Raw genomic sequence first — 17,654 nt, 5'->3', positions numbered from 1 at the left:
CAAGGTACATGCCCTTGACCAGAATCGAACCCAGAACCCTTGAGTCTGAGGCCAATGCTCTATCCACTGAGCCAAACCAGTTAGGGCTATATAAGATTCTTGTGTTTGCTAGTTTGGGTGGGTTTTTGTTTCTTGCACTCAAGGATTTTTATTAAGATGAACCTCCAGCTGCCTTTGGAACTGACACCTCCCACTTGGTGGCTTAATGGTGGGGTTGGGGTCTCCTTCTTTCCCCCACCAAGGTCAGAGACAGAACCTAGTGGGAGAGAAAACACACAGGGGTGCTGCATTGCTCCTAACAGCCTGGGCAGCCCAGGCAGTTGCTATTTCCCCACCCACTCATTGCAAAAAGCAACAGGCAAGGCAAACAGATGGCAGAGAGATGGCTTTTTCCCTCTCCCCCTAAATAACAAGATGAGGAAAAAAAGGGAAAGATGAACAAATTTCCACTGGCTGGATCAAAGAGAAATGGTGATTTTTGATGATAAACTTTGCTTAAACACCATCCCTGCACCCAGGCATGTGATAGTTCTGGGGCAGGACTGGGAAGGGTTCTCCTTGCTATTGACTATCGATGTTTCATTAATTTCTTTTTGTTTCCCACTACAGTGTACACCTGACTCAAGGTGAAAGAACACAACTGGGCTGCGAATTCTCAGATTGATAGATTGCATTTCTGTGCTGGGTCCGTTTCATGCTTGGTGACTTTGCAGCAAAGCAATTATCACTGTGGAATGCATAATGGCCTAATTAATAACTAATGTCAGGTTGGCCTCTGAGCCATGATTATACCTTAGCAAGCCAACTTTTTTTCCTTTTAAACATTGCAAGAGAAAAATATTGTAACTGACTGGTTAAATTGTCTAAGTGTCCTTTCCCCGTGGACACAGGGTGTAGTAGTAAGCATGAAAGCCTGGAATGAAGAGATGTTATACCACTAACTGGCTGTGACCTTGTTCAGTGTCTGAGCATTTCTGTGCTTGAGCATCTGCACCTGTAAATAAAGCCACCTTTCTGGAAGTGGTGGGATTCCTGTCATAATCATATGCAATATAGGGTACTTAGTAAATAATGGTTAAGGGCAAGGAATCTGGAGCCAGACTGCCTGGGTTTACATAAATCTTGTCTCTGCCACTTACTAGCTGTGTGACCTAGAGCAAATTACCTAACCTCTCTGTGCTTCATTCTTCTCATTTGTAATGTTGATAATAACAATACTTACCTTACAGGGTGGTCATGGGGATTAATGAGCTGATACCTATAAAGTACTTAGAATGCTGCCTGGAGCACAGCAAGAGCCATAGCAATGTTTGCCAAGATTACTATGTCAACATTCATTTAATAAATATTTATTCAGCACCTACTGCGTCTCAGGCAGCCTGAGCGACCTGGGAACATAATGGTCTACAAAGCATTCCTTCTCTGTCACTCCTCAGACCAGGGCAACATTATTGCTGCATATCTCAAGTGGTCCAAATCCCAACTCCTGAGTTAACCCCCTTTCTACCCACACAGCTCCAGAGGGCTCTTTCTAGAACAAGCTTCTGGTCATACTGTCCTCATTTATTAAAAAAAAAGACTTGTGGCACCTCCTCCATCCACAAAGTGCAGACTTAACTTGGCATTCAAGGGCCCTCTGTCCTGCCCAAATGTGTTTCCTGGCCTTGTCCTCTCTCCAAATTCCCACATATCGTAGCTCCAGGTAGGTTTAGTGGCATCATTCACAAAACAGCCATTGAAGAGTAATTATGCTTCATTTTAAGCTTTCTATGTGCTATGCATTGGGCTGAGCACTCCACACACACCTGACCATCTCATTTAATCCTCATGAAAAACCTGTACACTAGGTACCATTTTATTGATAAGGAAACTTATGCTCAGAAAGAGGGGAAGTGACATGCCCAAGGTCCCCACCAGCTATTGATCAAACTGGAGCTCAAACCCAGGTGTGTCTGACACCAACGCATGTACTCTTTTTTTAAAAATATTTTGTTGATTTTTCACAGAGAGGAAGGAAGAGGGATAGAGAGTTAGAAACATTGATGAGAGAGAAACATCCACCAGCTGCCTCCTGCACACCCCCTACTGGGGAGGTGCCCGCAACCAAGGTACACGCCCTTGACCGGAATCGAACCTGGGACCCTTCAGTCCGCAGGCCGACGCTCTATTCACTGAGCCAAACCAGTTACGGCGAGGCATGTACTCTTATCACCACACCTCACTCTCCATGTTCCATCCTGCCCAAGTCTTTCTAATCTGAGCTGGGACTTCACCTCCACCAGGGAGTCTTCCCTGATCTTGGCATACCCAGAACATTTTGCTCCTATTTCACATTTTTTTCCTTAGTGAACAGTGGGTGTGGGTTTCCAATCGGTGGCTTAGCCTCCTTTTCATATAGAACTAATATTTTCTCTTAGCCAGTCCAGCACACAGTAGGAGCTTTAGAACATCTGCTAAATTGTTAAAATCCTCCCTTGCTCTTGCTTTGCTGCATCCTGGACTTGGCAGGCCCCTTGAATACCATCTCCTGTTCACCTGCCCTAGTTGTACCCATTTACTGTGTAAAAGGGTCTGTTTTTCAGCTCTGTCCCTAATAGACAATGAGGTGGGTGCTTCATCCATCAGGGAGTCCACAGTGCAGCAGACAGGGCTATGAACTCGAATAACCCTAGTTGTTATTCCCCTCTTGGGCACACAAGGTTAGGCTATATTCCCAGCCTCCTTTGAAACTGGACATGGCCTTGTAATTGAGTTCTAGCTAAGGGAATGTGGCAGAAATGATGTGGCCATTTCCAGGTCTGGCCTTTGAGAGCCTCCCATGAGATCCACCATATTTTTCTCTGGCTCCTCCGGCCAGTTGTTCACCATGTACCAGCACCACTGATTATGTCCTCATGTCTGTCTCCTCCACTAGATGGAGCTTCCAGGACAGAGGGCTCAACCATCAGAGACACCAGGAGAAGCTTTAAAAATCCTGATGCCCAAGCCGCACACGAGACTAAGAATGTCAGACATTTGCCCTAGCTGGTTTGGTTCAGTGGACAGAGCGTCGGCCTGCGACTGAAGGGTCCCAGGTTTGGTTCTGGTCAAGGGCATGTACCCGGGTTGAGGGCTCAATCCCCAGTAGGGGGCGTGCAGGAGGCAGCCAACCAATGATTCTCTCTCATCATTGATGTTTCTATCTCTCTCTTTCTCTCTGAAATAAAGCCTAAGCGACTGTTACAACCAAATGACCGGAATGACTGGTCGACCAGGCGCTATGTCACACACTGGCCACCAGGGGGTGGATGCTCAATGCAAGAACTGTCCCCTGGTGGTCAGTGCGCTCCCACAGCCAACCTCCCGCGTTCCTTCCCCCGTCCAGCAGGCCCCATCCGACAGCCAGCAGGCCCCAATTGGGACTGGGCAAGATGGCCCCGATAGGCCCTGATCACCTGCCAGGCCAGGTTTAGGGACCCCATAAGTGCACGAATTTCCTGACCGGGCCTCATATATATATATATGAATGTCAGATACTCTGGGGTAGGGCCAGGCCTCAGTATTTTTTAAAAGCCCTCAGGAGTTCCACTGGGCAGTCAGGGCTGAAAGCCAGCAGGCTTATCTAAGGTAGAGTGTCTCAAACCTTAGGTGAACACAAATCACTCAATCGCTGGGGACCTTGTTAAACTGCAGATCTAATTCAGGAAATCTGGGGAGTGAGGGTAGGGGGGACAAATTTGCATTTCTACTGAACTGTGATGTAGATATTGCTGGCCCATGAACCACATTTTTGAACTTACCTTTGAGTCCCACTTTAGTTTGCAAATTCCTTTCAGCTTGGTGATTGCATGGGCTCCCCAAACCCATGACTCTGGGATAAACAAGGTGGGTGTTATAAGAACCCATTTTTCAGGGCAGGAGACTGAGGATGGAGGTGAAGCGACTTGCCTAAGGTCACATGGCTAGGGAGTGTGGTGGGCCTTGGACCTGGTTTTCCAAGGCTCCAAATTTAGCTCCTTCACTAGCTGCCTGATCTGGGTCTGAGGATTACATGAGCCTGAACAGCATCTGGGCCCTTCCTTCTCCTGGCCATGTGACCCTAGGTGGATTTCTCACCCCCTCTGGGCCTCACCCCTGCCACTCAGGACATGGGGAGGGTTTGACTGTGATACTGAATGACAGAGGCCTCTTTCAGGGCCTACCTCACAGAGGACACCACATCCAAGAAGGCTCCTTCTCCAGTACCTAAATTTGGGGATGGCACTTCAGGCTCCCCACCCTGACAATGACCAAAGGGGGTCATAAAGTCTAGCCTTCTGCCTCTGATCTAGCTCAAAGGGAAGGCAATAGAGTTTTTCTGGGTGCAACTGCATTTGCCTTGACAGCATTCAGTGCATCCATACTTAAAAATACCGTGGGATAACTTCATAATCATAATGATCAGGACAATCATAGCCTCTGACACTGATCTTTCTTTGCATCAGACATTATTTTAAGCTCTTAGCTCTATTATTGCATTTAATCCTCACATTCACCTTATAAGGTAAGGGCTATTCTGAGTCCCATTTTACACGGAAACAAATCAAGGCACACAGAGAAAAATAACTTGCCTCAGTAGCAAAGCTGGGATTTTGGACCCAGGTAGTCTGGCTTCAGAACTGTGCTCCTAACCACTGCACTATAAGGCCTTTCAAATTTATGTGCCTGTCCCTTGGTGTACTGTGGACTTCTCAGGGACAGGGCCATGTCTGTCCTATTCCCTGCTGCATCCTCAGGGCTCTGCACAGGGTCTGCACACAGTAGGGGCTCAAGAAATAGTTTCTGAATTATGTGGGCTGGCTTAATCTCTCTCACCCCACAACCTTGCCACTGAAACTAAATCATAACTGTGACTGTCACTGTCATGGAGGGGTGTGTGTGTGTCCACTAGGCTGTGAGTGCCATGATTACAGGAACAGTATCTGGGGCTGCTCACTGCCACATCCCTGGAGACTGAGGTATATAGCAGTTGCCAAATAAATGTCTGCTGCAGAGTGAAGGTCTCAGTGGAACTGAGAAGGGAGGCAGGGGTATGCATGTATGTTCTAGGGGAGCTGGTTGGAAGGGAAGGGATGACAACGCTAAATAATCATGATCCTACAGCCCCATCTCTGGGAGGCTCACACAACATCAAGCTCTTTACCTGTGTGAATCCTTGCAGGGAATAGGGATTGTTACCATCCCCATTCCACATCCAGGGAAACCGGGCCTCCTGAAAATCCTGGCAAAGGACAGAACTGGGATATGAACCAAGGTCTGTGTGACTCAAGACTTATGTCATTTCCACTCTCCCATAGGTGCCCGATGAGTGAGTGATTGTGTTCACCCTCTTATATTTAATGCTTAGCATAGTTCCTGGCACATAGTAGGTGCTCAACTATTGTCTCAAACACATTAATAATGTTTATCACCTTAGCCCTGCCACCTGGCACATAGTAGGTGTTCAATAAACATCTATGAATGAATGAATGAATGCATGAGTGACTGTGTGAATGGCCACACGTCCCATGACACAGGCATGGCTGCTGCACTAGCTTTTGTCCCCCTTCTGCCCCCCAGACAGACATAAGTGATAAAAGACGCTTGGCTGACAGTGGCACAGGATGGATGCGCTCCCTGCAGCCTCATCTCCCCACCGACTGGCCCCACATGGCCTTCCATAATGCAGTCCATTAAAAGGCTTGTAAATTTTCATACTCGAAAGCCGACCATGGCGTCAGCATAGACTAATTGTTGTTAAATGTGCAGGAATGTTACCGCCACACTGCTGGAACGATCACTCTTCCCAGCTTGGCCCATTCCTCTGCAGGCAGAAAGCTTACAACGTTCGCACAAGGCCAAAAAGCAATTCGTGTCAAAAAGATCAATAATATAAAAATAAAGCATGAGAATTCTAGTTAAAGGGAATGTCATATAAATATGTGCTTCACGTCCATGATTCCAAGATTAAAAAAATCAATCAATATCGTTCTTTAGATGATGTTATTTCTAATGAGAAATACCCAGAACAACTGCAAATAACTGCTTAACTGAGGGAAAAGCATTAATAATTTACTTTATAAGGCATATGATACTGAATGAAAGAGGACTGCTGCTGCTTCTTAATTTGGTTGTAATATGGCATGACAGGTTCAATGATGCTTTGGTGGGTTCTTAATATTACATTCAGAAGGATGTTCAGCTCATTATAAGTTTTACCCCAAGCTGGGCAAGGTAAAGCCAGAGGGGCAAGACTCAGTTATGGGAGCCAAGGAGACCTGTACTATCAACATTAAGTTATCAAAAAAGATGTGTAAGGAGTGTGTGTGCACATGGGTTAGCCAGAGGCAGTGAGGAGGGACAGAAGTCCTCCTCACTGCATATGACTTAAGCTGCAAACAAAACCCTATTTACTGAGCATTTACTATATACGCCAAGGCCTGGGCTGGGTGTGCAGACCTGGGGTTCGAATCCAAGCTCTTTGTATGCATTGGGCTTCCCTGGAAGGTTCTGCCTGATAAAGCTCAGCAAAGACACATCTGAAAAGCATGGGCCTGGCTGAGCAATGAAGTCCTCCTCAATCCTAACCACCTGCAAGTGTCCAATTTAGGCCTCTCAATCTAGAATCGACGTCCTCAGCTCCTCCTGCACCCCCCAGGTCCCTCAAGTCAGCCCTCCAAGCGGAGGTTCCTCCACCATCTCCTCTGCTGAAGAGCAGTAGGAGCTTAGGCAAGCGACTTTACCCCTCTGAGCCCTGGTTTCTCACCTGTAAGATACCAGCAGCACCTCCCTCACCAAGTTGCTGAGAGGTGGTGATGCATGAGCGGCATGGCTAAATGCTCCATAAATATGGCTGGCTGGGGACCCAGCTCCGTTAGCACTCACCATGTGCAGCGTGCTGAGCCTCAGTTACCTCACCTGAGGAATGGATGAGACCAGAAGCCTCCTCATGGGGCTCTTGGGAGGAAATCAATGTGATGAGGCAAGTCTCACCTTGCCTGCTAGGAATGTCACCTGAAGTTCAAGGAGTGCTCACTACACACTGGGCTCTGTTCTTGGGGGTTTTCCATATTGACTCATTTAAGTCTTACACCAACCCTACGAGGTGGACACTATTAACATCTCCATTTAGAAGTTGACAAGGATGTTTTTTACTTGTTTGTTTTTTAGTTGACAAGGATGTTAACTAGGCTTACTGTAGTGATCATCTTGAAATATATATAAATATTGAATCATTATGTTGTATAATCTGAAACTAATATAATGTTGCATGCCAATTAAACTTAAAAAAAAAAAGAAAAAAAGAAAAAAGAAAGAGTGGGGGGAAGCCAAGGAAACTGAGACCCAGAGGGTCTTGCCCAGGGTCACACAACTGGGAAGAGGATGAGCTAGGATGCAAGCCTATGCCAAAATGGCTTCAGACCCCATATTTACCCCCCACTGCTCATCTTCCCAGGTGGGTCCCGTTGGTCAGTGAGGTCACTGCTCCCCCGCTTGCAGGACTGCACATGTCTAACGTCTATTGTGGCCTTGTGGCCATTACAAAGGAATGGTCATGCCAGTGCTGGGAGCACCAGAGAATAGGTAGTGTGGGGAGCAAGAGAATTATGACATCAAAAAGCAAATAATGTTAAAAAGGCAAAAAAAAAAAAAGGCCCTGTAATTAAATTGCAGCTCAAAAGGAAAGGCAGGCAGGGATCCTGCAGGCAGATGCAGAACAGGAGGGGACACAGAGACCAAATAAGGACATGGCATGCATGGCTAGGTGGGGCACTCAGGGACCGGGTAGGGAGGGACATGCGGGTCTCAGGTAATCTGGGCTGTGCGGATGCCCTCCATGCCCTTCTCAGGCAGCTCAATTGCATGGACACAAACTGACCCTTTGGGGATCTTGTTCTAGGTTAGGACTCCCTTTCTCAACCACAACTGCCTGGGAGGGAAAAGCAGGGCATTCTCAGTGACTGGGGCTAGGAAAGATGGTCGGGGGAAGGCAGTTGATGACTTCAGGCTCTGGATATTGAATGTGGGCAGTGAACAGAGAGAGGCTTGGGTTGGGGAGTGGAGGTTTAAGTAGGAGGTGTGAGGGGTATAGTCTCCTCTCAGTCATCTTTGAAAAGTCAGATTCCCTCTTCCCCCCATGCCATCTGATTAGCAATCAGAAGGATTCTGTTATAATCTGAGTCTGAGTTCGTTGTCCCTCCTCTGCTCTAAAGTCTCCAGTGGTTCCCACCTCATTCAGAGTTTCAGCCAGAGTGCACTTAAAGTGGCCCCAAGGCCCTGACAAATGCATAAAGATGACTAATGCTATGTACCATGGGGTGTGTGGGGGGCATTCAAGCCTGACCAGGGCTTTGGGGGTGGTCAGGGAGAGCTTCCCCACTCCCTGCCTAGAATCTCTCCTTGCACTCACTGTCTCTTTGCCAGATTAATTCCTCTCAGATCCTCAAGCATTGTTAGGGTGGGACTCAGACACTGGTGTCTGACCACCATGCTCTCCTGCCTACCCTGGAGTCAGAGGCCCTGTTAGCCCCCTTGGTTCCCAAACTGCTATTTCAATCAGGCCCAGGTGAATGTGTCTGTTCCAACCCAACCCAAAGGGTTTGCTATTATGAAAACCACGCCACCTTCATGATACAAAAAGAAGGAAGCAGGAAAAATTCCAGCAGTGGCCCTGCCATGTTCCTGGCTGGGCCATTGCACACACTCTTTAGAAAGTTTCACCTCTGGTTTAGCATAACAAAACTTTTAATTTAGATGTTTTCATCTCTCTCTCCAAGTAAAAATAAGTTTAAAATAATGACTGTAATAAATGAAGGTAATTAATTGTAGTTTGTTCCTTTACTGTCTAGTCAGCTTAATTTTACCTTTTCAACTAATAATGAGAAAATAATTTTTGTGCTCGGAGGGTTAATGATATGTAACTGCGAGAACTGCTAATTGCATGTTGCAATCCATCCATCAACAACCCCATCTGTGCGACTTGATTATGTTTGCTAAATTATTGCTTTGAATTATCTTTCATAAAGCAACTTTTGTAATTAGCGGGGCTTTCGTCTTGCTCTTTTCTCTGCGAGCAAGGATATTCAAACTTTGGCCATTTCAAGCTGTCTCCATTAAGCCACCTTCTCTGGCTGTCTTTGTTTCCTGAGCAGGGGGAATCATGGCTGGCCTTTAAGCAATCAAGGCGGAAAGGAAAAGCTTCCTTGATTCACAGCAGGGCAAATTCACTTCCTCTCCGCCTCCCTCCCACCAGCACACACACATAGACTAGAAGAAAAAAAAGAAAGAAGAAAGACTGCACTCACATATATAGAATGAAAAGATAAAGAGGATACCCAGATTCTGTATACACCACGGCCAGTAGAGTGAAATTAAGGGATGAACTTGAACATGTTATATTTCAACAAGAGGCTGGCACTGGGGAAGAAGGAATGACGGTATGATATTTAGCCCTGGCGTTTTATGGGCTAGTTTATGTGACTAGGGAAGGTGTTTGCCTTGGGGAATATTCCTGGGAGGTGATTAATGCCCACTTGGGATTCCTCTGCTCTAAGCCCAGAGCCTGGTGGATCATGAGAGGGAAGAGGCATAAAGGATGAACCCTCATTAAAAAAATTAAAATGAAAATCAAATTTGGATTATGAACAGCCTGTGTGTGTATATAGTTTGTTCTGGATGAAGAAGGTGCTTTTTATTAACACCTTTCTTTGGCAGTCTCTCCTGAGGCCTGGGGAGGGACATGGCTGCTGCAATGGATTAGTCAATAAATCATGAGGAAAGCAGGGGTTTCGGGAATAAAACTCCAGGGAAACGTAGTCTTTTGGGTACATTAAAGGGACAATGAAAAGCCACCTTAAGAAAATTAATGAATTTATTTGAAGATCCCTAGCTATTACAACAGTGTCTATTCAGTTCTGCCTCTCCTTTTGGCCCCACTAAGACTTTGTCTCCCCCAACAATTATTGAGTACCAACTGTGTGCCAGACACCTGTCAACACTTTTACTTAGTTCTTTAAATCCTTACTGTTAGCCACATTTGCCAAAGAAGGAAAGCTGTAGCCCAGAGAGGTTAAGAAACTCCCCCCAGGCCACACAGTTAGTGTAAACAGCAGGGCTGAGATGCTTCCCACCACCCTGCACTTGGATCTTCTCTGGATGACAAACCAACCCTGTTTAACTCTTTCTCCTATTGAAAAGATGCCATAAGTCATGCCTATTTTCTACTGAGACAGAAAGGTTCCCTCTTTTGGATAAAAAGCCTTGAGCACCTAAGAAAGAGGCAGATTCCAGCCCTGGTATAATGACGGTTAAATACTAGTAAACCTATAATGGAGGTCACTGATAATAGGAATAATAAAACAACCAAGACTTCTACTACTCAAGGAAATGTTCGAAGCACTCCATGGGTATTAACTTTGTTCTTCCTCAATCACAACCCTATGAAGTAGGTATAATTATTCCCTAATTTTTCAGACTTTGAAACACAGGCACAGAGAGATCAAGTAAGTTGAACAAATCAAACTGCTAGTAACTGGCAGAGGCAGGATTCAAACCCAGGTAAACTCTGGATCTGTGCTCTTCCCTCCCTAGCAGCTCTCTATGTGGTAGCCATTATATCAAAACCGTCCCCTGCATTATATCTCAGTCATTCTCAAAACAACATGAAAAAAATCTATCATATCTTTATCCCCAGAACACACAGGGAAACTGAGGCTCTAAGTGGCTCAGAGAAGCTCCAACCCAAGCAACGGAACAGCCGAAAAAGTGGTGCTCTATACACAAAGCTCAATGCCTGTCTTCGGGCTGAGCAGAGGGATCAGCTGCCTGAGAGGCTTGTGTGCTGAGTGCCCCTCATGGAACCAGGAGTTGGCAGATGGGGACCTCTTTCTCAAAAAACACAAAGCCACGCCAACACATTCCCAACATTATTAGTCTTCTTTCTATTTTTGTTGCTGTTGTTTTTTCCCCCTTCCAGCTCAGGCACCTCACAACCAAATGAATCAATACTGAATAGCCCTGTAAATAAATAAGCACATCAGTCAACTCAGTAATAAAATGAAGGGATGAAAAATATGGAAATCAGAGACATTTGTGTAAATCCAGTTATTGTTTACTTTAATATCGCCTTATGAGCTTATGCAGGTCCAAAGAGACAGATTTAAAGTAATGTGGCACTTGGCGGACAACAGACTTAACACGCATCTCTGGCCCTAGCCGGCTGGATAAAGCATCGGTCTGGGGACTGAAGGGTCCCAGGTTCGATTCCAGTCAAGGGCATATGCCTGAGCTGCAGGCTCGATCCCCAGTGTGGGGCATGCAGGAGGCAGCCAATCCATGATTCTCTCTCATCATTGATGTTTCTATCTCTTTCTCCCTCTATCTTCCTCTCTGAAATCAATAAAAAATATATTACACACACACACACACACACACACACACACACACCCACACGCGCATCTCTGTGGGCGAGCTTGGAGAAGGGCCAATCCCTCCAGGGTCCTGCTTGAATTCAGGGAAGACTGAGAAGAGCCCGAGAAGATGGAACATGTGAGAAATGGCCTCCCCTTCCACTCCCCTGCCCGGTGTAATTCCATTATTTTCCTAGCCTACCTCCTGGGCCAGCCAGACAAGTGGACATTTTCAGAATCCTGGTGACAAAGGCAAGCTAAGAGGAGAAATGGGGGAGGTCCAGTCCCATCCCAGGGCTCCAGGAAGGCAAGAGGAACTGGCTGAGGACGCTTAGCTGCTGCCAAAGGAACTAGGGTCTGATGGGTGGGCAGGAAAGAATGTGAACAATGCTGACTTAATTCTCAGAGGGTGGGACGGTAGAGAGGATCAGGACAGGCTGGTAAGTATTTGGACTTATCTGCAGGACTGCCTTAGAGAATCAAAGCAGAGCAGAGTGCCAGGGGAGAGCAAAGGTGACTGCGTACAAACCTCCAAAAATAAGAAACCAGCCCGGAAGGTGAGGTGGTTTGTTCAAGGTCATGGATATTACATGTAGCAGAGCCCATGCAAGGCTAGGCAACGTCTAGGAAGAGGGGGATTTCTTGGCATTGACACTGGAATCGCATCAAACTCAACAGAGAACCCACTCTTATCACAACACCATTGACTGATCTAGAGGGAACGGGGTAGAGAAGTTCTTCCAAAACTTCCAGAGGCTGCTGGCCTCCTCTGGCAACTCCAGGTGGGACAGGGGAGGGAACTGAGTTTGGGATATGCCATGGGCCTTGGGTCTTACCTCAGCTTGGAAGCTTTTTAATACAGGAGCCACCATCTCTCTGATTTCCTGAAAAAGAGATCAGTGAAGAGTTCACCACAGTGCCAGGTGGGACCCCATGGCCCCTGTATGCAGCTCACTGTTGTCCCATACCTCAGCACCTGCACTCAATGGAATTTTGTAAGGGTTCCTCATATTATATACACACACACACACACACACACACACACACACACACACACACACACGGGGACACATCAAGTCCAGATCAAGTTTCTTCCCTGCAGGACTTTTTGGAGCCTTTAATATAATGCACATTGGGAATTTCTGGAAGAGGGACAGAGGAAGTAGCATTTCCCAAATGGATTTGACCATGGAATACTCTTTAATGCAAAGTACCTGGGCAACTGGGGGTCATGAAATATTCTTTGGAGTGGGGACTGGACAGGTAACCCCAATTCTCCACACCCAGGGTCATGTCACCAAAGTCCCTTCATGAAAATCTTCCATCCTTCAGGGACTGTCTGCTTTAGGTCACCACCTCTGCTTCCCCACCCAGCATTTTAGCAACATCTGTATTTGTCTCTCCTTCCTCACCAGAATGTGCAGTTTCTGGCGGTTTGGTTGGGTCACCGTTCACAGTGTCCAGCTCACAGAAAGAGCTCTATAAAGGTCTGATGACCTCTATGGCACTAGACTGTCTTCAGAAGGGAGCTTCCTTTCTGGACCCTAATTTCCTGCTATTCACAAGTGACCTTGAGGTTCCAGCCCCACGGGCTTCCTTGGTGGACTCCCATGAGTTCTCCCCAGCATGCAAGAGAGAGGCTTTTAGAACCAAGTGTCCCAAGATCCCAACCCTAAATGCTCCAGTTTCCTCTGAGACCCATTAGTGACTCACCTGACCACTGCCAGCCATGGCCCACAAGAAACCCAGATGGAAAGAGGAATTGGGGTTGCTTGAGAGCATGGGGAGGGAAGGGGCAGCAGAGAGAAGGAAAGAAAGATGGGCAGAAGAATTCCTATATTTAGGTAAAGGATAAGGTTGTATTGCTTCTGCCCTGGAAAAAAATCCCACTTCTGGGTCCTTGGGTGGCCCTCGTCACTGACTGATGTGTCCCCTAGGGCTTCTCAGAGCTGCTGGTACACAGCTGTATGTTGGTAATCTGCAGAAGGGACACAGGAAGTGAACTGAACCTATGGATCACAAGAAATCGCAGGCACACAGGCTGTGCAATGGAGAAGGAAATGTAGGTCAAAGGCTGTGAACTGAAGCATCCTCAGAGGCTGGGGGAAGTGTACCCGTGGACGGCAGGTTGGGTGGTTCCATGGCAAACCTCTGAGGGAACACAAGTCTAATGGGGCGGAAGCCGCTCAGCTCTGTGTGGTGACTGTCACGTGGGCATGGAGCCTCCGTGTGGCCAGATCTAGTCTCCAAGATGCTGGAAATCCAGGTTTTTGTTTAAAATTCCCTTATATGCTAAACAATGAAACCTTACTGTAAAATGTAAAAGACCTTATAAACCAAATAAAACAGTTGGGCAGGAAAATTCCAGTTCAGGTTCAGGAAATGCCAGTGCCCGAAGGGGACTGGAGGAACCAACTCTCCAGTCCCCTGAATTTACAGAAAGGGAGACTGAGGCCGCAAGTGGGCTGGCTCCCTCAAGGGCCTGCAGGATTGAATGGCGGGCTGGAATCTGATCAGGTCAACAGATTCCCCAAAGAGGCTCTTTTCACAACGCCACACTCAAGTGAGTTTAGGGGATTCCAGTCTGACGTTCCAAGGGAAGGGGGCTGGCAGGACTTTGGGCCAATGTCCTGCCTGCTTAACCCTTGGGGGAAATGAGCAAAGGCACCAGCGGGACTTGAGCTGGGCACCAGCCAGATGATGTTCTTAAATAAAGCCTTGGAATGACTCTCTCCATTAGGAGAGACTAGTTCCAAAAATGAAAATTTTCAAAGGCATGACTATAATAGAAATGGAAACTTATTCCTCCTAATTACATAACTGCATAACTATGCAGTCTTAAAATTATGTAAGCCAAACTTGAGGCTTAAAACCTGGCCCGGATTTCCCTCCTCACCTGGGCCTGGGGAAGGGAGATGAGATGGAAGGCTGTGAAGATCTGGGGCCCTTTCGTTTCTGCTTCCCAGAGACTGGAGAACCAGAGGCAAGGCTTCTGGGACTCCTTCTAAGGCAAAAAAAATTAGCTTAAAGACCAAGATATTCTTTGTTCTAAGAAGGAAGGGAGAGTGGCTCAGTATTACCATTCCTAACTCCTGGAGTCAAACCAAGAAAGAAAGAGATGGGCAGAAGAATACCTATGCCAAAGGTCTGATTTGGCCTTTGTGAAGCCACGACATGGGAAACAGATCTGACGTTCCTGGCTCGTCTCTAAGTGCACCTTCCTTCAGTTCTCAAATCTAAGATTCTTTCCCAACTTGCTCCATGGTCAAGTTCTAGCTAGATCCTACTTCCCTTTCTTGCATTAAAGAACCAAAGATATTCATGACTTGTGTGAGGAGGATCTCACAGCTAAGAGACTGCCCCCTCTGCCAGGTGGCAACAGGGCCCTTGGAAGTTTCCAACATGGGAATAGGATTTGTGGTGCTCATTTTTGGTTGAGCAGAATTAACATCTCCAGGTCTGATACCTCCAGAATGCTGGATCCTGCTCCATCCTCCTCCAAGATCTAGGCCACCTGAGCAGGCTTGGGGAGACAGCTCAACTAAGCTCCACTGACCAGAGAAGCAAAATTGGGTTTGGGGGCGGTCGGAGTGTCTGTTTCCCATAATGGCTCTGAGGTGCCACACAACGACCAACATTATATGGAGTCAGAAGGCTTTATTTTTCCTACTTGTGTTTACTTTATCATTAAAAACACACACAAAAAAACCAACAACCGAGAAGCAACAGGGGGCCTAATAGAAGAGGGAAAGAAATTCACACATTTGCCCCTGTAAAGAATGGAAGCAAGTCCTTTCAAGTCTCTTCTCCTAGGGGGCCCTGACATTGCTTGGGGCTGGTCATTACCTGGACCACCCTCATAGCAGCTGGGGAAGACAAAGCTGGTAGCTGGAGCTGTAAGGGAGGGGGGGAGGGGGAAAATGAGGCATGTATATGGGCAGTGGGAGGCAGTTTCAGAGATGGAGGGAAGGACAGGAGGGGTGGCTGTAGCTGTCATCTCTTAAACGCCAATGGAAAAGTAAAATAAAATCAAGAACTCTAGACAAATTGCTTTTGCCATCAAGGCCAAACATCTGACTTAGATATGAATGTGGAGAGAAAATGGATGTTTTATAGAGCCCTCAAAAACAATGACTTCAGTGAAGCGTCCTGCCCAGACTTTAGACAGCAGCGCTGAGCACCACTATATCGAGAAACCCCAAAAGGCTGTAATTTTTCTTTGGGGCTAATTAGCTTCTTTTCTTGTTAGTCACTTATGTCTACAGTTTTCAAAATATAGTTTGAACAAAGAAAAATATGCATTCCTACTGAGTTAATTCTATAACAGCAAATATACTGTACCTCAGGTACATTTTTCTTAAATTCCCGCCGGAGTTCAATTAAATGTTTATGAGAATGTTCACTCTCCTCCTGCCGTGCAGACAGCTCAGAAGCGACGGAATTAAGCTCCTTCTGGAACAATAAAAAAAAGAGAGAGAGAAAAGAAAAAGATTTTTCCTCTCCTTTTCCTTTTTAATTATCATACAAAACAGCATTACGAACAAGTTTTCTTAACTTATAAAGTTGAGAAAAGACAGGATATTGACTCCTGGCACAAATGAATAATTTACAAAACTGGGGATGCAATAAAAAAAATCCAGGACAGCTTTTCTTTGCTGGTTGGAAGTTGGGCCGGATCAATAATCTCCTATAAAGTTTTTTTTTTCATCTCTCCCTCACCCCTCTGCCCCACATCTTAAATTTCCAAACGAGTGATGGCATAAGCTTGTCAGTAACTGTAGAAAACATCTCCAAACCGTGTCAAAATAGTAAAGTGCGGCATATTGTATGGGCATATTATAGTGTAAGAAAGTGCTGTCGACAGCTTTCATATATCAGAGGTGGGAACTGTTCCAACTATGACTTACTTACACTTAAGGGTTCATAAATACTCCTTTTAAGATATAGATGGCTTTTTAATTTCGGTAGATTTTGGAAAAATGAAGGTGCCAATAAGAAGCAAGCTGACCTTTTGTGTATCCTGCAGTAAGTCATTTAAGGTTCACTTCAAGTGTAAGAAATATTTCATCGAAGACTCCTGGATTCAGAAGAAATGGATTAGAAGGAGCCTTGCTTATGTGCAATGAAAGCTGCAGGCCACGTTTTCACAAGACATACCATCGAGGGGAAAAAAGAGAGTGAAAGATGGAGTGGTGGATGCTCCAGCTAACACACGTAACAGATAATGTCTGCTGGTTGTACATGTATATTTGATCACCCCTCTGTAGCTTTCTTCACTTTAACAGTGGCAGTTTCACAAGGGGTGTACAATTCACCACGAGTTGTCATGAATTTCATTTGCATAATTCAAGAAACACTCTGTTTATGTGGTCTGCTGCGTTCTTGTACCATTCCAAGATGGTTTTTTCCTCCTGGACCATAACTCGAGGAGCATTTCTGTATCACCCGATTATTTCTGCAGCAATCAAGCCCTATAATTTCCTAAATCCGGTGATGCAATAAATTTCTGCAATCAGATTTATTAAAAACACACACGCAGATGTGAGAGTGTATTTCTAGGGTGAACTCTTATGATGAGGCCCAGCACCGTGTTGAAAGACCCCATTTGTCAAATCTAATACGCATTCATCTTGCACACACAATGAAACACTTTTACCATTAGATAATGAAATAAAAGTACTATTAACCCGCTGCAAATCCTTTTCCCTCTAAGAGACGAAATGCATGGTAATTGTCTTATATCATGTCTGAGAGTCGGTAAATCTGCTCAATAGCAGTTCACCATAGCGCTATAAACCTCATACCCATCAGAGGCTGGAAAGCCCACCCCAAGCCCAGGATAAGTGACTCTGCCTATGGAGTCTTTGGGAGAAATCGGAGAGAGAATTTCTCTCTATATATATTTTTTAGAAATGTTTAACCTCTTTGGAGAATCATAAGACTAGAAGGGAAGAGGTCTAAGTATAAAGTTAGGTTTTAAAAAATAGTGACATGGGAATAGGATGAGTGGTGCTCTCCAAGGTGCTGAAATAAATTCTGTGCCAGAGTAGTGGGTATACCAACTTAAAGGTGCCCCCCACCCTCGCCCGGTTAGGGTGCAAAAGCCCCATGGAACTTTGAGCCAGATGAGGAATAAGGTGTCATGGGAGAGAGAAACAGAAACAGTTTCTGACAGTCTGTCAAGGTGAAAGAAGAAAAAAAAATGAAAATTTTTGGTTTATCATCATTTAAAAATACTCAGTTACCAAT

At 45.8% G+C, this 17,654-nt stretch overlaps 1 protein-coding gene across 1 annotated transcript in view; it reads right to left on the bottom strand.

Moving 5' to 3' along the window:
• The window catches only part of CUX2 (cut-like homeobox 2), a 124,056-nt gene that overhangs the window by 69,338 nt on the left and 37,064 nt on the right, over positions 1-17,654 (bottom strand). Inside the window, exons 2-3 of the mRNA XM_015567271.1 lie at positions 15,747-15,857; positions 12,242-12,289 (exon numbers count right to left, since the gene is read on the bottom strand). Of these exons, the coding sequence (XP_015422757.1) occupies positions 12,242-12,289; positions 15,747-15,857 (159 nt within the window). The remainder of the gene's footprint in view (positions 1-12,241; positions 12,290-15,746; positions 15,858-17,654) is intronic.

Source organism: Myotis davidii, unplaced genomic scaffold (genome assembly GCF_000327345.1).
Source record: "Myotis davidii unplaced genomic scaffold, ASM32734v1 scaffold223, whole genome shotgun sequence".
NCBI classification, from domain to species: domain Eukaryota; kingdom Metazoa; phylum Chordata; class Mammalia; order Chiroptera; family Vespertilionidae; genus Myotis; species Myotis davidii.
This window is presented reverse-complemented; position numbering and strand designations above follow the sequence as displayed.